Here is a 22,467-nt window from a genome sequence, read left to right as displayed (position 1 = left end):
AAGGGACAGTGTACTCTCAGAGCCAGAGAGGAGCTGGCTTATGTGGGCAGAAGTCCCCATCCGTGGCCCCTGATTGGTATGTCCTCATGCAAATGAAGGCTTCAGATACTCAGTTTGATTAGTCTTGATTGGTCAGATTAGAGCTGCTCTGATTGGCCAGAGTTGCACAGCTCTGACTGAATGTGGAAAGCCTCAGACCTATTGATTGAAATAGGATTCCAGGAACTCCTTTATAAGGGCTGGCTTGGCAGGCAGAAACAGTGAAGGTAGGCAGTGCAATGCAAACTTCTTTGTAAAGTGCAGTTTGTGTGAGAGGCCCCTGTGCAGAAATGTCTGCTAGGCTCTCTTTTTAAAAATGTAAAATAATTTAGACAGCCAGAATATGGACCGAAGAAATCCTCTCACAATTTGTTGAAAATAGAGTTCATTGGTGACCTTTGTCAGAGCAGTTTCAGTTGAGTGGTTTAAGGAAGAGGCCAAATTATAACGGGTAAAGGAAGTAGGGAGCAGGTTTTCTACCCTACCTAGTAAATTGCCCCTCATATTCTGACAGTCTTTCACAAATCCTGACAATCAGATAGCTAGAATTTATTCATTAAATCCGTGGAACATATGGCATTCAAATTATTATCACCCTGAAGTCAAACATTTAAATATGCTTAACAAGTAAGTCTTGAGGCATAGCACACCCATGTTGGTTACCAAGCCAAGACAAATGAGTATCAGGTATGTAGCTGAGAAACCTGGGTGATTGGTGATAGAATTAACCTAAAAGTGGGCAATAAAGGAAGTTGGGTTTCTAGAGGGGAAGATCATGTCACATTTTAAACTTTGAATCAGGTATTTTTAGTACATGAACAAGGTATACCTAGCAGGATGCCAGAAATAAGGAAGCAGAGATTACTCTTTCAAAGTTCTGAGAGGAGAAAATTGGGAATAGAGAGGCTCTTTCCTTTTTCCTCACTTATCAGAGGATGTAGATTAACAAGATGCCATCCCACCGTTAGTCCTAGTCTTAAAGGTTTGAAACATACTCTAAATGTGATGGAAGTTTAATTTCCCAATTTGTTTGTTTCCCTGCAAGTATGTGTTAAGCAATGTTATAATGATAAAGAAAGAACAACACGAATCCATAAATAAATTTGAAATGGTTTTTATTGATGAAGTGGAAAAGCAAAATGAACTGCTAATTCAACTTCAGCATCTTCCACAAGATTATGCTGTCCCATCCAGAGAATTAAGGGACATCAGATTGAGCCAGAAGATGGATCTACATATTGAGGTATAATTTATTTTAATGGATTTAATTAAATTTTAAGCCTTTTTTTAATCAAGTAGAAAGGTACCTTTCCATGTGGTTAGAGGCGTTTTCATTTACCAAAAATTAAAAATAAGCTGCATACTGATGATGTGTTGTAGAATTGTACACTTGAAACCTATTTAATTTTATTAACCAATGTCACCCCAATAAATTCAACATACATATATAAATAAGTAAGCAAATAAATAATAAGCTTCAGAGTAACAGCTGGCCAGATGTAAAGGGTACTGGGAAATAGAGTAGCCTCCTTTCAGAATCCACTGATACAGAAAATTTTTCTTAATATCAGCAAGTAAGAATTCATGGAACCTCAGAATAAGTTTCTAGATGCCTTTGAAAACTTCCTAGGCCTGTGACTAGGAGTCAGAAACATTTTTATTGCAACATCTCTACATGGAGTGTCATGCTCTCAGCCAGAAGTGTGAAGTTAGCATCTCATTCCTAACATTCATGGAAGGCCTGCTATGTGCACAGGAAAGTTACACCCAGAAGCACACCACATATTGTAATTATTAGTCACAGGTTTATAGTTTTTCAAGTTTTAATTCTAACAGGCAGAATTTGTAGGCATGCCTCTATTACATAGCCTATACTGCCAAAACTTTATTATTCAAATAACTAGAATAAAGTTTTATATTATAATTTTATTTCTAATATAATTAGAATAACTAGAACTATAGAACTATATTTACTTCAAAAATATTAAGAATGAGAGTTGAGTAAGGTAGTTTCCCCTTTTTATGATATTTATATGATACTTAGATAAAAACTTTTCTAATGTTCATGCACTGCAATACTTACTTTTTAACACAGGAAATTCTCAAAGATTTTTCAGAAAGTGACTTCCACGATATAAAGACTGAATTTCAACAAGTACTAAGTAATAGGAAGGAAATTACCCAATTTTTGGAAGAGTGGTTGAATACACATTTTGATATAGAAGAGTTTAAACATGGCATCCAGAAAGAAAATGATAGGATTTTTCAAGTGAATAAGTTCTATAATAACAGAATAATTGTAAGTAGTAATTTTATTTTGCTACCTCATTCTTTTTGTTGTTTAATTTTTCTACCTCATTCTTTTTTTTTTAATGTGTTTTATTGATTATAATATTACATTTGTGCCAATTTCCCTTCCCTCTGCTCCCCTCCACCCGGTGGCCCCCCTCCCTCCAGTTGTCCCCCCCTTTTAGATCATGTCCATTAGTTGTGCATACAGTTCTTCTCAACCTCTCTCTGTCTATTCCATTCTCTCCTACCATGATCCTTAATTCCTATATCATCTCCCTCCCTCTCCCCATTCCCCCTCCCTGTTGACCTCCCCCCAATATGTTCCCCGTACCTATAGTTCTTTTTCCAGTCTCGTTGCCTGTTTAGTTTGCCTTTGTTTCAGTTCCCTAGCTTCTGTTGTTTCTTGTGATGCAGTTTTCATTTTAGATTTCATTGTCTTGATCCTCCTTTTTCTAAACCAGTCCCTTTAACATCTCATATAACAGTGGTTTGGATCTAATGAACTCTTTCAGTTTTATTTTGTCCTGAAAACACTTTCTCTGTCCTTCTATTCTGAATGACAATTTCGCTGGATAGAGTATTCGTGGCTGTAGGTTTTGGATTTTCATTACTTTGAATATTTCTTGCCAGTCCCTTCTTGCCTGCAGGGTCTCCCTTGAGAAGTCAGCTGATAGTCTAATTGGGACCCCTTTGTACATAATTCTTTTCTTCTCTCTTGCTGCTTTTAAGATTCTCTCCTTATCTTTAATCCTCGACATTTTGATTATAATGTGTCTTGGAGTGGCTCTCCATGGGTCCAGTTTTTTTGGAACTCTCTGTGCTTCCTGGACCTGTAAGTCTATTTCCTTCCCCAAGTCTGGGAAGTTCTCCTTTATTATATTTTCACTCAATTTTTCAAGTTCTAGTTCATCTTCCTCGCTCTCTGGCAAACCAATGATTCTTATGTTGGGCCTTTTATAGCTGTCCCAGAGGTTTCTGATCCTCTCATCGTTGCTTCCCATTTCCTCTCTCTGCATTGGTTGACTGCTTGTTCCTTCTCCATATTCCAGTTTGTTGAAATGAACTCTGGATTTTTTTTCCTCACCATCTGTCTCGTATGTGGTTTTGTTCCTTTCGTTATGAGTGTTTTTCGCTTCTTTCTCATCTTTTTCCAGATCTTTTGTGAATTCTGTAAGCCACCTGATAACAATGGCCCAGAACTGAGCATCTGACAGGTTTCTTATCTGTTCATCTGTCAGGTTCTCTATCTGCTGCCTGGTGAGTTGTGCCACCGGGATTTCTATAGTTGTCTGCCTCATTTTGACAGATGCGTTTTGTTTTCTTGGGCCGGCTGTCGGGGGCAGTGCCTGTGTACTCGTAATGACCCAGCGACCGGCGCCGTTCGGCAGCCTTTCTTGCTGTGCCGTGGTGCTTTGTCGTCACAATCCAGCGACCGGTGCCTGTCCGCGACCTGTTTCGCAGCCCTGTGGCGCTTTGTGTGGGGGCGGGGGTCCAAGATGGATTCACACAGTTATTCCGCTAGGAGACCGGGATCCGTCCTCCTGCCCCCCTGGGCCTCACTGTTCAAGGCGATGTGGTGGCTGCTTTCCCCAGCGTTGGGGTCGCGAGCTGCCGGGGGTTCGACTGCAGCCGGGATTGTTCTCCCCGCCGCTGTCCCAGGTGCGAACGCAAACAGCACCGCCCCCTTTCGCTCTTCCTACCTGCCCAAAGGGCGCCGCTGGTTTATAACTTCATATGTTGGGCTTCCGTGTAGTTTTATTTTCTGGAATTTCTAGTTATCTTTTGTTTTGAAGTAGTTGTATTCCTCTCTGGTTGTAGAGGGAGACCTAGCACGTCCGTCTAAGCCTCCATCTTGGCCGGAAGTCCCTCTACCTCATTCTTAAAAGGACTTAGAGCAACTGGATTTTAACTGTGTTTTCTTTCATTTATTAATTCGTGTTTTCTGAAAAAAATTACCTTCCTCTAACATATGCTTCCTTAAGATACTTAAATATATCAATTTATACTTGTAAAGAAAGTAACAAAACATGACTGTGTATTAATCAATTTCCAGTTGTGAAACCTTGAATCCTCTTTCCAGTCTTCTTTTCATTTTTCACTTTTGACTGCTTCTGCAGGAATTGAGCCTTTTCCTTAAGTGCAACCTCAGACAAGGTGACATGTGAGATGTGGTACAACCACAGACAGGCCTGGCGAGCTACTTTAATAAAGGCCTCGTGTGCTTTTCATCTCAGTGGGTCACTTTCATCATATGCACTATCCCCAACTTGAGGTTCAAAAATGTGATTTGTATCATTGTTCCCAAGGCAATTGACCCTAGTGAACAGAGTTTTAAGAAGCATCATTGCTTAAGATCAGTTTATTAATTTGTTATAGTTGTCACTGATCAGAATATTAATTTCTGCTTTCTTAACCCTACTTTATATATCTGATAAAATGTGTAGTAATCAGAAAGTTGCTTCTTATATATGCAATTGCAACAAGGGAGCTAGAGTATAGAGCTTGTAAGATTGGTTTATTTCATGTGTTTGGGTATTTCTTTCCTCACACTTTGATTTCATCTGGAAACTATACTTAAATCACATAGAAATATAGATAATGTTTAATGGATAGTTAATCTAATTTGTTGAATGTTGGGAGCAAGCAATGTAGTAAAGGAACTTTTTTAAAAAGTGTGCAATCAATAGAGAAAAAAAATAAAAGTTTAGGTGAGATAAGCTCCATATAATTTTCTTGTAATATTGAGGGTCTAGTTGTATCTAGAAAGCAGGGATTTCTACTGTGTGGATCAGCATGAATAGTTAGCTTCTTTCAGCACCCTGACAGTAGGAATTGGTAACTGTTTGGTGTGAAATCAATATGTAATCGAATGCTTTGAAAGCCAGTACTCAAGTCAGGTGCTCATGTGAAGGAAAGTGGTTTTATTCAGGAGCCATCTTAGCATCTCAGACGTCCTGGCCAGTTCATGTAGGGGAACCGCGGGAAGAGGAGAACTGAGGAATTTCTGGCGATGTGCAGTTTCTGGCTCTGCCCTTGGGTGTTTCAGTGTTATCTCTTGCATGTCTCGTTGTGTAGTTTCATCGCTCCATCTGCAGTTTTACTGCTGATACCTGGGAACAGGACATGCGGGCAGCGTTTCTGCTGGTTCTGGTATGAGTCGTTGATGCCCAGTTTCTTGCGGTCAGGGTCATCCCTTGGTTAAGGGAGCTGCAGCTTCTAATGTCTATAAAATACTTATAAGGAAACTTTTAATACATGAATCTTCTATGAGTTGGTTAGTACAGCCTATTCTGTAATTACCACCTGATTAATATATTATGTTTATTTCAGTCACTGTTAAAATTAGTCCAGGGCCAAGGAGTGTCCAAGGTGCCAGCAAGAATACAACTAATTTAGGGTCCAGGTCTGTTGGAGTGGCCATAAAGCCAAGAAGAAAGTTGAAGATTAGACCAGTAAGCCATTTGTGACGAGAGCGAAAGGAATATTCTACAGGAATTAGAAAGTAAAAAGGATGACATAAATAATTTCAGAGTCAGTTATCCTGTGATGTAAAAGACAGTATTGATTGTTATTTCCTGCACAGATATATACGGTTTTCAGAATAATTACTAAAAGTCAGTGAATTCTTTTTCCTATAAACACTGAGGTTTGGAATAAAGCAGGAAAATTAATTTCTTTTAAGTATACTGGGTGTGCTCTGCTATTAGATGTCAGTTAATGTTTTGTTATGAACCATAACATTAAAGACTTTAACCTTCACAAATCTTTAAATTCCTTTTCATATGTTTATACTGATTTAATAGGGAGATGACCATTTTCCTATCGTTTGACTTCTCTACAGTCTTCATTCTTCTTATATTCTCTTCATCAATATCCAGCATCATCTGAAATTTCAGGAACCAATGCACTATAAAGAATGTTCACATTCTTTTATGTTCCTTATATACCGTTCTAGAATGTTCTGAAAATGAATTTCAACATATACCTTGTTCTAGAATGTTAGTATGTTTCATAGTGTTTTTTTATGTATGTATTTGTGTTTTTATTATTAAATAGGCTATGGTGAATGAATCGACAGAGTTTGAGGAAAGAAATGCCAGCTTAGCCAAAGAATGGGAACATGACCTAAAATCAATGAAAGAGGAAAATGAAAAACTATTTAAAAACTACCAAACTTTGAAGATCTCTCAGACACCTGACACCCTTGCTAATCCTACTACACAAGATGATAAGAATCTTCATGTTACATTAAGAGCCAAACAACTACTCACAGATGTATGTGACTTTTTTCTTACTATTTTTTCAATTTGCAGCTCTATGACAGGGTTAAAGCTGTATCTTATATAACATTCAGAGCAGAGTTAGAGTGTCAGCTGTATTAATTAAGGAATATGGACCATATTTGTGTGTGCGTGTGATGGGCTCGTTTTTTAAAATATAGTTCTATTGTGACTATTACTCAATTAAATTAAGCTAGACATTATATAAAGTCTTCTCTTCAGATTATAAAACAGAAGTGACTACTAGCTTAATTTTTTAAGTATATTTTATTGATTAAGTTATTACATTTGTCCCAATTTTCCCCCTTTCCACCCCTTTAACAAGTACCCCCATTCCCTCCAGCAGTCTCCCCCTTAGTTCATGTCCGTGGATCATGCATATAAGTTCTTTGGCTACTCTGTTTCCTATAATATTCTTAACAGTCACCCTGTCTATTTTGTACCTATCAATTATGCTTTTTAACCCTGCACTTTTTCCCCCATTCAGCCTTTTCACCCTCCCAGCTGATAACCCTCCAGATGATCTCCATACCTATGATTCTGTTCCTGTTCTGTTTGTTTGCTTAGTTTTTTTTGGTTTGGGGGGGTTTTTTTGTTGTTGTTTTTTTTAATTCAGTTGTTGATAGTTGTGAATTTATTGCCTTTTTAATGTTCATAGTTCTGATCATTTTCTTTTCTTAAATGTGCCCCTTTAACATTTCATGTAATAATGGCTGGTGATGATGAACTCCTTTAGTTTTACCTTGTCTGGGAAGCACTTTACCTGCCCTTCCATTCTGAATGATAGCTTCTCTGGATAGAGTAGTCTTAGTTGTAGGTCCTTGCTTTTCATCATTTTGGATACTTCTTGCCAGTCCCTTCTTGCCTGCAAAGTTTCTTTTGAGAGATCAGCTGATAGTCTTATGGGAACTCCTTTGTAGGTAACTCTGCTTTTCTCTTGCTGCTTTTAAGATTCTCTCTTTATCATTTACCTTTGGCATTTTAATTATGATGTGTCTTGGTGTGGCCCTCTTTGGATCCAACTTGTTTGGGACTCTCTGTGCTTCCTGGACTTGTATGTCCATTTCCTTTGTCAAATTAGAAAAGTTTTCTCTCATTTTTTCAAATAATTTTTCAATTTCTTGCTCTTCTTCTTCTCCTTCTGGCATCCCTATGATTCACATGTTGGCACATTTGGAGATATCCCAGAGTCTTCTTATACTGTCAGTGTTTTTTGTTAAATTCTTGTTTCTTCTTTCTTTTCTGGTTGAATGTTTATTTCTTATGTTCTAAATCATTGATTTGAATCCTGGCTTCCTTCCCTCCACTGTTGGTTCCCTATAGATTTTTCTTCTTTTCATTTAGTATAACCTTCATTTATTCCCTTATGTTGTTGCCATACTCAATGAGTTTTTTGAGCATCCTAATCACCAGTGTTTTGAACTCTTCCTTCGATAGGTTGGCTATCTCCATTTCATTTAGTTCTTTTTCTGGGGTTTTGTTCTGTTCTTTGATTTGGGCTATATTTCTTTGCCTCCTCAATTTGTCAGCATTCCTGTGTTTGTTTCTGTGTATTAGGTAGAGCTTCTTTGACTCCCTTTAAAAGTTGCCTTTTAAATTTTGTGGGGCGAAGCCTTAGGTAATCACCAGGGTGAGACAGCCTGCTTCACCACTTTGTGGTTCTATGGGGTGAGGGCTTGGAGAAGGGACTGTGCCACTGCCTGGCTTCTGGGGGTTTTCCCATCATTTGCCTCATTTCCAGTCACTTCACGCACCCTATGTGTGACTGGCACCCTTCTAGGTGTTGCCCTGGTGTTGAATCCCAGGGTAGGTGTGTTTGCATACCTTTGAAGACTTTGTGGGCCCTTAAGTGGAGTTTCCTGAAAATCCAGCAGGTTCTTCTGCCACCCCAATCTCCACTGGTTTTTATAGCCAGAAGTTATGGAAATTTATCTTCCTGGTGCTGGAAACCTGGGTTGTGTGGTCTGGCCTAAGACTGGGATCACTTGTTCCCAAGGTATTCCTTCTTATTTTTATCCACCACATGTGAATGCGGGACTTCCCGTTCTGCTGCTGCTGCCACCTGTCCATGCCACACTGCATCTCCTCACCTCTCCATCTTTTCTCCACGTCTCCATCCCTCCTACCCATCTGGATGAATGTGGTTCCATTCAGTTCAAATTTCTTACAGTTCTGGGTGTTATTTGTTTTGAGATTTAGTTGTAATTTCTTATGGTTGTGTGAGGAGGCTATGCGTGTCCACCTATAACTCCATCTTGACTGGAAGTCCTCATAGCTTCATTTAAATAATGACTATATGTGCCATATAAGGTATTATGTATTACCCTACGTTATAAATTTCCTAAACCATGTGACTTTTTATTAGACTGTAATCTCTGTTTATAGAACTAGCTTAGAGGGAGAGAGCAGTTTCACTTTTTCCAATTAGTATCAATGTCTTTAATATTGATTAATATTATAATTAAAAATATTATAGATTTCTTATGCAGATTAACCTGTGTCCAAAAATATACTTATTTGAATAATCTGGTTACTTTATTTATTTTTTTACTTATTTTTAGAGAGAGGGGACAAGAGGGAGAGAGAGAGAGGGTGAGAAATATCTATGTGGGAGAGAAACATTGATCAGTTGTCTCTCACAAATGCCCCGACCCATAACCCAGTCGTGTGCCCTAACCAGGAAGCAAACCAGTGAGAGCTTGGCGGGGCGATACCCAACCTGAGCCTCACCAGGCAGGCTATTCAGTTACTTTATTTACTACCCTCACTTGGGAACCTGTAACGCAAACACACTATTTTTTTATGTTGTTAACCTACAAAATGAGTTAGTGGGGACCCAAGAGTAAATTATATTTATCATTTTTACCATAATAAATGCTTACAATAAATCATTAATCACTAGTTTAATAATTACCATTGGAAACCAGAAGAACCCGAGTATACAGTTTATTGATTTGCTGATCACAATAGACCTCAGTCACTTGGTAGATAAAGATTTTTAAATAATGGAAATATGAAACTCATCTGCCAGAACAGTAAGATAAAGAAGAGAAGGAAATTCCATCTTCAGTTATCCTAGGAAAAATACCCTATCAGATAATTAAATACATGCTTTTAGTTTGGTACTTAAGCCAAATTAGAGCAGTGTAGAGTATTTTGGTGATAATGCAGGAATAGGCAAATAGGACAGTGGGACAGCATAGAGTTCAGCAGTACGTTTAATATATGGTAACGGCAACATACAATTCATGGGGAAATGGTGGTCTGCTCAATAACTGATTCAGAACAACCAGACAGCCATCTAGCAGAAAATAGGTCTGGATTCCTACCTTACTCATTAAACAAAGAAATTCTAGGTGAGCCAAAAGAAACAGACATTCTCCAGGAAAACCTGTATGTGTGTACATGAGAATAATCTTTTAAACCTGAACAAATTCAGGTATTGTTGTACTTGCAAAAAAATGGAAAATAACCTAATGTTCACCAGTAGATGATGGGTTAACTAATTTATGGTATTTTCATGAAACGGGATGTATGTATCCCTGAAAACAAAAATGTAAGAGATCTGCATGTGTTGATAATGGAAAGGTTTGGAAAATACATTATCAAGTTATAAAAAAGATGTAGAAGTATATGTTTAATATGTTCCTATTATATGTATGACTGACTGTTTTTATAAACTCCATCTTTATATATACTTAGATACAGATAGAAAATTTCTGGAAGGATACACTTGAAAATATTTGATAGTCATTGCTTGGGGTCCTAGGTGGGGAAACTTACCCTTCATTGTATGCCGTTGAATTTTTCCACATATTGTGTTTTTCAATTTAAAATCTAGGTAATAAAAACAAAGGGAAAGATGCATGTATTACTTTATTTTTATTTTTTTAATTTTATTAATTTATTGTTTTTCTGTTGCAATTGTCCCACTTTTTCCCTCATTGCTACCCCCCACCCAGCCCACCCCTTCTCCTACGGTCCATCCTGACCCCGTTGTCCATGTTCATGGGTTATTTATGTTCGTTCCTTTGCTAAACCCTTCCCCTACTTAGCCCCTCCCCTCCCTCCCACGTGTATTACTTTAAAGAGTTGATAACAAATGTACTTTCTTTAGTGTTAATTTAAAATATGAGTGAAAATTTAATATGCTTACATTATAATGTAAATTTGGGCATTTTTTGTCCAAAAAATCATCAGTTTCTAAATGAAAAAAATAATGCCTGTGTAAATTGTGTGACATTTGGCTTCTCGTCTATCCTTTGCTGATGCAGTCTGTGAAAACTTAATCTCTATATGATCATCTTTGTCTTAAACTTACATAATATGATTCTGTCTTCATGGCAGACCTTATATATCTGTCCTTTTTTTGACAGAAAATTCAACAGCTGGAAACTTCACTACAGGAAGCTAAAGAAAGTGCTATGCATAAGGATGGCAAGATCATAAAGATGCAGAAAGAACTTGAGATGACTAATGACATGATAGCAAAACTTCAAGCTCAAGTTAATGAATCAAATAAATGCCTTGAAAAATCAAAAGAAATGACACAAGTACTTCAGGTAACTTCACAAACTTATATTGTAAATATAAGTTTATTTATATTAATAAATAAAAATAAATAAAAACCCTTTTATTGTTGAATTTGACAGATTATTTGGAAATCTAATCTTTTACTCAACTTTCAATTAGCTCTGTGTCTCCCATTCAGTATTCAAGCTTTGAAAAAGGAAATGACAACTTAGAAATGAAATGCAGAAGTATATTATCATGCAAAATAATGTTTATTTTTATCTTTCTAGAAAAATTATTTTTAAAAGACATACACATATTCTTTATAGTTTAAGATGTATGTTCATTTTTTAAAAAATACTTATTTAAATATTTAACACTCCTTATTAGATAAAAATTTTTTTTAATTTTTTTTTTTCTATTTGATACTCCTATTATTGAGTCTTACCTATTAGCTGGTAGCCTGTGGACTGAATCTGTCCTGTTTGCTTTGAAAATAACAATCACTTCAACGTTTTTAACTTGAATGTCTTTGCACTTTACACCCTCATTCATCACATCCTTACCGCTCCCTTTTGTTTTAGCCCCAGACACTTCCCACACTTCTGCTACTTAACTCTGACTCTAATAGATACTTAAGCTTGCTATTCCAGTTCCAGTGTCTTGTCATTCCTGTTAAAATTAGAAAGCAGTCAAGAATGTCTGCTCTTTTCATTATTCAATGAGACATTATTCATTTAATAAAAGAATTATGTATGTATGTATTTGTATGTGAATAATTTTTTTCTGGGTAGAAAGTAGATATATTTATGTCACTGGATTAAACCATGTTTGAATACAAAATATCCCCAATAATGCTATATAATACTTTATGCCTTAAATTCAGTTCTAGTTTAATATTGTTGTTCTGACATCTTTTTGTTTCATTTTTCTGATTACCTTTGTCTACCCATTTCATTATGTTCCACATTTGTATTCCATTTTGTTATTGTTTTTTAGTTGGGAAAATTTTAAGAAATAAGATTTGTGCCCTCTAATTACATATTAATTTCCAATAGTTTCAGATATACTTCACATCAAATACATATTTGTTATTTATTTTAGCATTAAAATTTGTGCCTTTCCTGCTTTTTATATATTTAGAATTTGCCGTTGTAAAATGTTTCTACCACAAAGGCAGTCACAATTCTTTGAAATTGCTCTAAAATTACCTTATTTTTTCTCTGTAAAAATTTTAGGATAAAGTTGCTTTAGGAGCTCAACCCTATAAAGAAGAAATAGAAGATCTCAAAATGAAGCTGGTGAAAATAGACCTAGAGAAGATGAAAATTGCCAAGGAGTCTGAAAAGGAGTATGTCTTTGCCTGAATTGAACGTCACTTAAATAGCTTAAATTTTTCTTACTAAATAATATGTTTCTTTGCATTGGTTAAGTTTTGAAAATATCTGAAAATATTGATATTGCTTTTTTAAATACAAACATCCACAGATTTTTAATTTATTAAATTCTCATTTCATATGAAAAGATTTTTTTAAATAAGCACAGTTCTGATCAATTACTAACTATGTCTTTGGATGCTTCTTTTTAAAAAAAAAAAAAAGAAAGATTTTATTTAGTTAGTTAGTTTTAGAGATGGGGGAAGGGAGAGAGAAAGCGAGGGAGAGAAACATCAATGTGTGGTTGGTTGCCTCTCATGCATCCCCAACCAGGGACCTGGCCCACAACCCAGGCATGTGCCCTGACCAGGAATCGAACCAGCGACCCTTGGGTTCGCAGGCCGGTGCTCAATCCACTGAGCCACACCAGTCAGGGCTGGATGCTTCTTAATCATACATAAAAAGCTTACAATGACCTTCTCATGCTTGAAATTGTTAAGAAAGTGTTTGTGTTTAACAGTTTGACTAAGGTTTCTGTTGGTTCTCTTAATTTCGTTTGTTCTTCCTATTGTGTTTCTGTGTAAAGATTGTATAGGGTGGGGTAAAAGTAGGTTTACAGTTGTTTGTATGGAAAATAATACAATAATTATTAAATAAGAATAAACTGTTTTCACATATAACTGTAAAACTCCTTTTGCCACATTCTTTCATTCCTTTGAAATTATAGTACCTTGTGCCCAAGAGCATATTTTTATTGATTTATCTACATATGGCACTATACAATAATAGCATACCTGAAGTTCTTTATGGTGTAGCATAATAAAAATAGCATTAAACAGACAGGGAAACTGATTTAGAAATACAGTGTTGCTACTTATTAATATATCACACATGCAAGTTGTTTAATCTCTCCACTCCTCACAGTCATAATCAATAATAGGGTAGGTTTGTATTAAAGGACTTCTAAGATTCCTTCTTGTTCCAACAGTTTTTATCCTTCCTATAAATCTTTAATACACATTTAATGGTGATAAGCAGTTTTGCTCAGAAAGTAAGCCCTGTGATCTTTATGCATTCTAACCAGCCTTCCATTGATAAGACTATTGGCTTTAATGAAACTTAATACATACTAAGTTCTTCATTATAAAAGCAGTTTTACTTATAAAATAGAATCAGCAGATACTTTCTGTCTCTAAGAAAGGCAGAAAGTCTTACAATTTACGAGTACTGATTAATGCTTAAGCCCACAATTCACATGTGTCTTTCTGCAGGGGAACAATGAGCTGAATTTGACCTTTTACTGTATCACCTTAGGCCAGAGTTTGCTTTCCTGACCATGTAGAAAGGAAGCTGCCTTTCACTTACAGGCTCTGGTAATTGTTGTACCTTCACGATGCTTCTAGGGCCTTGTGGTAACAGCCCAATTATTTTATGATGCCTTCAAATATGATTTTGCTCAATATCCAATTAATAGATATCGAGCTTTCAAATCTTTTAAGAGAATTGATTTCTCAATGTTAATAATATTGACCCTGCAGCCAAACATACTTTGAATTTGATGTTGTTATAGCTACAATGTGCATGATACCAGGGAGGCTGTCATGTGAGCTGCTACTTAGGGATATTATATCAGTGTGGTGTATCTTTCTAGAAAATTCTTGACAGCAGTCCTGTTTATTCTTCCTTTAAAAGTTAGTTGCTGGGCTTTTACATATTTCTATTGTTGTTTTTAATTAGAATTTCTTCTACAAAAGCCACCGTAGAATACCAAAAAGAAGTTATAAGGGTACTGAGAGAAAATCTTAGAAGAAATCAACAGGCCCAAGACACCTCAAGTAAGTAGAAAATGCTGGTATTTCCAGATCCTGCCCATTTTACTTCTCAGTACAATTATACATTTTAGGTACTATTACATATGTGACAGTCAAGAATAAACTTAGGTTGATCACTAATTTATAAAAAGCTACTTTTAAAATGAATTCAGCATGATTGTATTTATCCTGTGACATCTCCTTAGTTTACTATAATGTCAACTGCTTATCCTTTTATAGATTCTTTAAAAATATGAATTTTACCTTTGCATTATCAGATCTTTACATAGTGAAGATACCTTCAATACTATAAAAGAATGACTTAACCATCAAGGTAGAAGAACCCTTCTCAAGAAAAATCCAATCTTAATAGATTTTAATAATATGCGTAGTAAAAATATAATCCGTGCACAATACAAATAAGTAAACATTATCCTACTTATTCTTAATAGTGAAAATACAGGTTTGATGCTTACTTGTAAATTCTTTAAAAATTCATCTTAGGTACAGTTTTCAAATCTAATGATCAAATTTCTGTATATACATTCCCCAAACTACACCTTTTTCCATATCTCTGTTTCTTGTGTTTCATCTCCCAAGAGAGAATGTTGGACAGTACTTGGGGCAGCTTTGTATAACAGAACAAGCATTGATCTAACAGCCAGGGGCAGGTCTCTCAACTGATTGCGCTTACTTAATGGCTGTGAGATATCGTGGGGCCCACACTTGACCTCCTAGCATATTTGTATATGCTTGTAAGGATCACACTAAGAGCGGTGTGTGAAAGCACACTGAAAATTCTAATGTCAAGCAGATTTAAGATGATATTTGTGTGTATTGTTGTCCACTTAGTCAAAAAAGAAATTAGAGATAGTGTTAAAGATATTGTCTAGTGCATATTTAGTTTGACCATCCCTAGAGTCTGTTGCAGCTCCTACCTGGAAAACTTCAAGGAATAAAAATAGAACCTAGCACTCTTTTGTTACATTAGGGTCAGGATAATGGTTCTTGTATTAGTAAGTGATTTTCAGGTATACAGTGTACCTGAATTCAAAATAATTCAGAAGAAAATGGACATTGAATATCTTCATCACACTTTACTCTTCTTTTATAAATCATCAGTGATTTAGTGGACTATTCAACTTTAGAAGCTCCTCACATTTTTATGCAATTTTACCTAAAATTGACAAAACAGTTTCTTATACTACTTGTTATACACATAGTGTAGAAGATATAATATATGCTTTAATATTATTCTAAGGTTAGTTTAGTTAACAAGTATATGTTCAGTATAGGGCACTGAATGACTTGTGTGGACGCCCACATACATACACACACTCACATTCTTTGTTGGAAGAAGCCCTTCGGGGGATTCCACTGACTTAGAAGATACGTCAGTGGAAGAAAGAAAACTAACTAGAGAGGGTTGCTACTGCTGCATTCATGGTAACTTTCTTAGCAGGATTATGGTAGTGGAAATGGTGGGTAGAGAATAGCAGAAAGGATTCCAGAAATATTTAGAATTGATGATGGAATAGGCATTGGAAGTCAGGTAGAAGGAGGAATTCAAGGATGATTTCCAGGCAGATGGTGGTTGAGATGTGTTGGGATTTATAGTGACTTATTGAACTTAGTACTGCTTCCTTTATTTTGAACTTTGGAGATAATTAAAATTGTTACCTATCTGTGTATTTGCCCTCCACAGTGGTATTAGAAGGTAATGATTCTCAACCTTCAAATAAACCCCTAACCTGCGGGGGTGGCAGTGGCATTGTACAAAGTACAAAAGCTCTCATCTTGAAAAGTGAGTATGCACGACTGAAAAAGGAAATTTCTAGGTTGAAGCAGCAAAATGAACAGCTAATAAAGCAAAAGAGTGAACTGTTAAGGTAAGATCTGCTTACATGATACAGAAATTATGCTTATGGCTATTACATGGGGGGGATGATAATATACACATATATATTTTTTTGCAGTTAGCAACCTTTTACACATATGGAGAAATAATTTTTAGAGCTCATATAATGTGTGTTTTTTAAAAGGAATAGAATACGGTAACACTGTTGCAGATGTTTACTGTCTATCCACTGACCCCTTTTTGACTAAATCAAGAACCAGGATGTAAACAGAGATCTTTTAGGGGGAAGTTTAAATGTGCAAGTCCATATACCAAAGTCATTAAGGCTTTACTGAAGAGAACTTCACAGGTCCATTTGTAGTCTATTTCTTTTTACTTTATAAACAATTCTAACAAACTTACTTGGCTTCTGCCAAAGATTAGAATCTTGTGCTAATCTCTACTAATGATACTGTAGAAGAAAGAATAGGCATTAAACAAATAATTATACAAATAACTAATTCTTTGAAATGAGTGCTATTAAACAACAAATGAAACATTATGAAAGGATATATCAGAGAGTTCAGACCTTATCTAAGCATTGGGAAGGGTGGTGATCAAGAGACTAATCTATGAGTAGATCTAGAAAATGAGTGCAAGTTAGGCTAGAGGAAAGGAGAGACCGGTGAGCCTGGGCCCCGGGAACAGCATGGGCACAGGCTGTGAGTCAGGAAGAAGAACCAGTAGGCGGACTGAAAGACGTCCATTGTGGTCAGAGCACAAAGAATGAGACAAATGCAAGATAAGGAGGCAAAGGTAACTGGTCCAAATTCCACAGACCCTTGTAGATCATTCTGAGGAAGTTTGGGTGGTATCCTAACATAATGGGAGGATTACCTCCGCTGGAGGATTTTAAGTCATGGCCTGGTGAGAGCAGGTAGCATCTCTGGCTACCAGAGCAGCACAAGAGAACCCAATTTAGGAATCTTATTTGTTGTAATCCAGGCCAATAAATAAAATAAAGAATGGTGGTGACAGGGAATAAAACTATGGAGATGAATTTGAGAGATAAGTACCAGCAGACTTGGCTGACTAATAAAGGAGAGCAGGGCCTCGGGGTGGCTCCCCCTGTTTCTCTTCGGAGGAACTAAAGCGAATGCTGATGATGTATCCCGTAAGCAAGACTATAACTAATCCAGTAAAACAGTGTAATAGTTTAAAATAACAGGTACGATGAAAATTCATGGATCCGGAAGACTAGTTTATCAGTAGATAAATCCCTCTGGATATCTTTGATTTATTTGAAAACCTAATGTCATGCCCTGAGCTTTCTTTTCTGGACTCCATGATCACAGAGATTTACTCCGTTTATGTTGAACTCATTTCATTTTCTGAACTGTGGAAATAGACCAAACAGGAAGTAGTAGCTTGAAATTAAAATATAAATATAGTAAAGTATGTATTATGTATATTTCATTATAATTTTTTTAATGTTTTATGTGAATGCATTTCAGGAAATGAGCAGTCTTACAGTCTCCTTTCTTCCCCATCCCCACCCCCCAATTTAAGCAATAATCGTCGTCCTTCCAATGAGGTTCTTAAAGAAGTAACCTATGAGAATTCTCCAAAGTCTCCTAAAGTGACTGGAACAGCTTCTGAAAAGAGACAACGTACACCCTCTCAGTGCAAGGAATGGAATTTACAAGGTCCCATGCCAAAGGAATCACCAAAATCTTGGTTTTTTGATAGCCGGTCGAAGTCTCTTCCAGCCCCACATCCAGTTCGCTATTTTGATAACTCAGGTTTAGGCCTCTGTCCAGGTGAGTGAATATATACTGGTTGCTTAGAAATCAGGGGGTAACAGTTGGAGCTTATCTTTAATATGTGGCCCCAAAGGGCAGGTTTAGACAGGAGAGGACGTAGGTGAGCAAGTAACAGTGCACACATTTCATTTGCTGTCTCTCTTTGAGAGTTTCTCCAAAGCACAACACTGAGTCCAGTTGCTTTTTACCCCAAGTTAACACTTTATTCTTCCTCTTAAACCCTCAGGCTTTTCCTGAGGATAGACAAGCAATTTTCTCAAGGACATAAAGACAGTACCCTATAAACAAAAATTTTATTGAAAAAGACTATTGGCCAGTATTCCCAATAGCATTATAGACTTGTATCATTTACTTATTAATTCATTAAAAAAACAATTTTTGACCAACTATGTGTCACATATTAGAGCCAGATGTTACATTGATGACCAAAACCAGACATGGCCCCTGCCCTACCAGAGCTTACAGTCTAGTTGGAAGTATAGCTGATAATCAGGTAGTCCAAAAAAAAGGTAAAATTCTAGAGTGCAAAAAACTTTAAGGCTTATAATGGGTTTTTATTCTAGGAATATTCAGGAAGTCTTCCTTGGAGAAGGAACCTGAGATCTAAGCAGTTAGTGCGAATCCATGTAACAAAGAAGGAAGGGTAAAGCGCTGAGGCAGATAGAACGTGAGAGCCCCAGAACCAGGGAAGCGTTGAAAGAAGTGTAGTGTGGCCAGAGCACAGTGAGCACAGGCCTTTGTGGATGAAGTCAGGGGAGCCAGAGAGGTAGGAGCCAAGCCTGTGGGGCTTGGTAGCTGTATAAAGGAATTTTTACTTCTTCCTGGCACCATGTAGAGAAAGCCTTTGAAGGATTTTAAATAACAGCAGGGGAACATAATGAGTCATACATTTTGAAAACATTACCTCCTCTGTAAGGTAAACAACAAATAGTAGGAGCAAGAGTTTATGACAGTTACATAGATAAGAGCGACAGTAGTGTGGACTTGGGCGGGTGCAGCAGAGATGGAGAGAAGACAAATGGGAGAGATTTGGGAGCAAAATCAGCAGTGCTGGGTACCTGACTGGATGAAGTAGGGCAGTGTCAGCTATCACCCCTAGCTCTGCAGGGGTGCTGCTCCCAGGCTGGGGTCATTGCAAGGAAGCTCTCTAATGTGTGGCTTGCAGTCTTGCTCGCCACATGGCATTTATCCTGCCCAGGTGTGCATGAGCTGAGCTTTTGGTGACAGTGTCTGCCTGTCTGAAATAGCCTGTTTACACAGCTGTAGATATCTAAAGCAACAAAATTGTACACTAAGAAAAGGCACCTGCCAAGTCGTCTTAAAGCCCTGGCCCAAGGTTGCCAGGGTTTGTGAGAGCTCTACTTTGTGACAAAGACGAAATCAGTCTATTCTCGTCAACTACACATTAAAATTTGATGAGTCAGCAGTCTGAAACGTGCCCTTGGAAATACTGCAAAGCACAGAACAATTTGGAATTTTTTTTTAACTATCCACTTCATAGAATACTATTTAACAGATGTTTAAGGGGCTTCAATTAGCTAGTATTTTGCTGTATACATGTTGTAGAAGAGTTTTGAAAAACGGACAAATTTTTATAATCACTGTTTTTATTTTAACTGATAGTGCCTGAAGCACAGGCATAATATGAATTAACCCAGCCACAATAAAACTGTTTAAGTCTGTTTATCAATATGGGGATCTATCTGGTATGATAGTCCTTCTCTATATCACGGTTCAATTATCGTGGCCTCACTGTATTGCGGGATTTTTAAAAATATATTTAATTATTTATCGCGGATTTTTCGCTATATTGCGGGATTTCGTGGTACTGTCTACATATGTTGTTAAAGTTACATAGGTTTAAGAGTATAGAATATGTTTAAGAACATAAGTAGTGTTTATAAAAGTGTGGGAAAGGTTAACAGGGGACTGGGAACGGTTTATAAATGTGTGGGAAAGGTTTATAAAGCCTTAAAGTATATATAAATACTAAAATAAATGTAAGGTTCGTACTTTGCGGATTTTCACCTATCGCGGGGGGGTCTGGAACGTAATATCTGCAATAAGTGAGGGAATGCTATACTACCTTTCAGTGAAATGAACAAAAGAGTAGGCTGGAAGAATACATAAATCAAAAAACTGACCAATTCAGAATTAAAGGACGTAGTCCCAACTTAAATTAGTAAAATATCAGTCTAAAAAAACTGTCAGTTTTTAATTTTAATTAGAAAAGGGAATCTAAATTATCTCAAGAACTTAAGGTAATTGGCAAAACCAATTATGCTAGATTTACAGTTGACTCTTGAACAGTGTTGGGGGTTAGGGGTGCTGACTGCCCTACACATGGGAAAATCCACAAAGAACTTTAGACTCCCCCAAAAACTTAGCTAATAATAGCCTAGTGTAGACTGGAGGAAGCCTTCTGATAACATAAATAGTCAATTAACACATATTTTATATGTATTACACACTGTATTCTTATAAGAAAGTAAGCTAGAGAAAAAAATGTCAAGAAAATCATAAGGAAGAGAAAATAATTTATTTACTGAAAAAATCCACATGTAAGTGTTCCTATGCAGTTCAAACCTGTTGTACAAGGGTCAACTGTCCTTTTCTAAATATAATAATTTGAATGTATGTTGTTAATAAACAAACAGATGCAGTTGAAGTACTTCTTTAAAGGCTGAAAGTTTTCCAAAGATGTCTAAATATTCTCTAAAATACATACTATTTTCGCACACCATTTTTTTTTGAAAATGGGACAAAAGAAAGCCAGACTCAATCCATGTTTGGTATACTTTGTATCTCAAATTTATGAATTCAAATAAAACTTTATCACTTCTTGGTTTTATGTACAACATGGTTCTTCTCACAGTTCATTTTATGAGAAAATGAGGAGTAAACTTCGCCGTCTCTGATGAAGTGAGATACACTTTTTTAATGGCCAGACATGAAGTTAGTGGTCACATTGCCATATTTCATTTTTCATATCTCCACCATCTTAACATCCTTTGCACTTCCAGTTGTATTTGTTTTTTGTGTATTTTTTAAATAAGGTTGCTTTTGTTTGTTTTCTTTCCTCAGAAGAGCTACCTGCTGGGACAGAGAATGTGGATCCTCGGTCAGGGGCTTGTCAGGCCTTCTCAGAAAAAGACCTGCCTGAGTGCAAGATTCAGTAGGACCCGGATCTGTCACTTTCCCGAGGCCCAGCATTCCTTGGTTGTTACTTCGTGCGTCTAACCCTAGCAATTATGTCACAGTCCAACTTAATTTCAATTCAGTTTTAATTTTGCCACTGGAACTGGAAGGTGAAAGGACAGGAGATGAATGCATTCCAGTAATTTGGAATGGTAATGGCGACATCGTCTTCTTGAACGTGGTAATACTTCAGAAGTTGAACTGTCATATTTATTTATATATTTTTTAAAGAATAAAGTTATTGAAGGAAATTTCTAATCTAAATTGTATCCATTTTTATTACTGTAATGTTATCTACATGTGACTCAACAAAATTATAAACTCCTTGTTTAGTACTTTAAACATTCAATAAATATTTAATTAGTAATGTATCACAGCTCTGGTATATTAATAGTTTTTTAGTGGGGTACTGGGTATATTTGGTTCTCCTCTCTTTTTTGTTGACATGTAGAATTTTGCTATGAAAATATATACGTGCTTTCTGGATTTAAGTTGTTACAGGACAGCAAGTGCTATGACCTTTTCATTTTCTAGTCTTAATCTTCCTTTACTGTAGTGACTACAAAAGTTCTTTTCTGTTACTCACCCACCCACCCCACTTAATAGACAAGTACTCTAAATTGGTTGATTTGTTATGGAAATTTGTACTCTTTTTGTACTTCACACTCATGTATCATTTATTTTACCCTTTTATTTTAGACATGAGGAAACGGCACCAGTTTCTATCAGAGCAAAGTGTTCTAAACCTGGGACCCCACATATATAAGGCATCTATGAATGGGCTTCATGCAGTCTATAAACCTCTGAAAAATTATATTAACGTGTGTGGATTCATTTTTCTAGGGTACTCAAGTTCATACTTTCTTTTGTCATATTCTCAAAGGGCTTTGTGACTATAAGAAGTCAAGAACTGTTTTAGAGAGTATCTGATATTTTATATCACATGACTGTAAAGTCACATAAAACAGCAAGTTACACAAAGGTCAGAACAGGTTTAGTCATTTCAAGGCATTCTTGGCTTTTGATAAGAAGATTCATTTAAGGGAAGAAATTATGAATGGCATCATAGCTTTCATTTTTAGTCTATGTATTGGATATTTTCCCTTAGCATACTATCATAGGAATTCCATAGGGCTAAGGGGGAATTGTCTCTTCCTAAAATCCTCTCCCCTAGGTCTGTGCCTTAGGAGTGTTGTTTCTCCTTTCCACCCTTGCCCAAACAGCACATTGTAACAGAGCTGCAGATTGGATTCTTTACAATATCCTCTCCTCTACTAAACAAAAGTAATGCAAAGTAGT

At 36.5% G+C, this 22,467-nt stretch overlaps 1 protein-coding gene across 1 annotated transcript in view; it reads left to right on the top strand.

The window, feature by feature from the left end:
- Positions 1-21,509, top strand: part of CENPE (centromere protein E) — a 68,308-nt gene extending 46,799 nt beyond the window's left edge. The window contains exons 35-43 of the mRNA XM_090266366.1: positions 1,085-1,282; positions 2,135-2,338; positions 6,388-6,606; positions 10,988-11,173; positions 12,362-12,474; positions 14,237-14,334; positions 16,016-16,199; positions 17,717-17,967; positions 21,055-21,509. Coding sequence (XP_090122492.1) covers positions 1,085-1,282; positions 2,135-2,338; positions 6,388-6,606; positions 10,988-11,173; positions 12,362-12,474; positions 14,237-14,334; positions 16,016-16,199; positions 17,717-17,967; positions 21,055-21,149 — 1,548 coding nt within the window. The 3' untranslated portion in view covers positions 21,150-21,509. The remainder of the gene's footprint in view (positions 1-1,084; positions 1,283-2,134; positions 2,339-6,387; positions 6,607-10,987; positions 11,174-12,361; positions 12,475-14,236; positions 14,335-16,015; positions 16,200-17,716; positions 17,968-21,054) is intronic.
- Positions 21,510-22,467: the final 958 nt, after the last annotated feature.

Source organism: Furipterus horrens, unplaced genomic scaffold (genome assembly GCF_987537825.1).
Source record: "Furipterus horrens unplaced genomic scaffold, mFurHor1.1.pri manual_scaffold_2, whole genome shotgun sequence".
Taxonomy (NCBI): domain Eukaryota; kingdom Metazoa; phylum Chordata; class Mammalia; order Chiroptera; family Furipteridae; genus Furipterus; species Furipterus horrens.
Note: the sequence above shows the minus strand (reverse complement) of the source record. Positions and strands in the feature narration are given on the sequence as shown.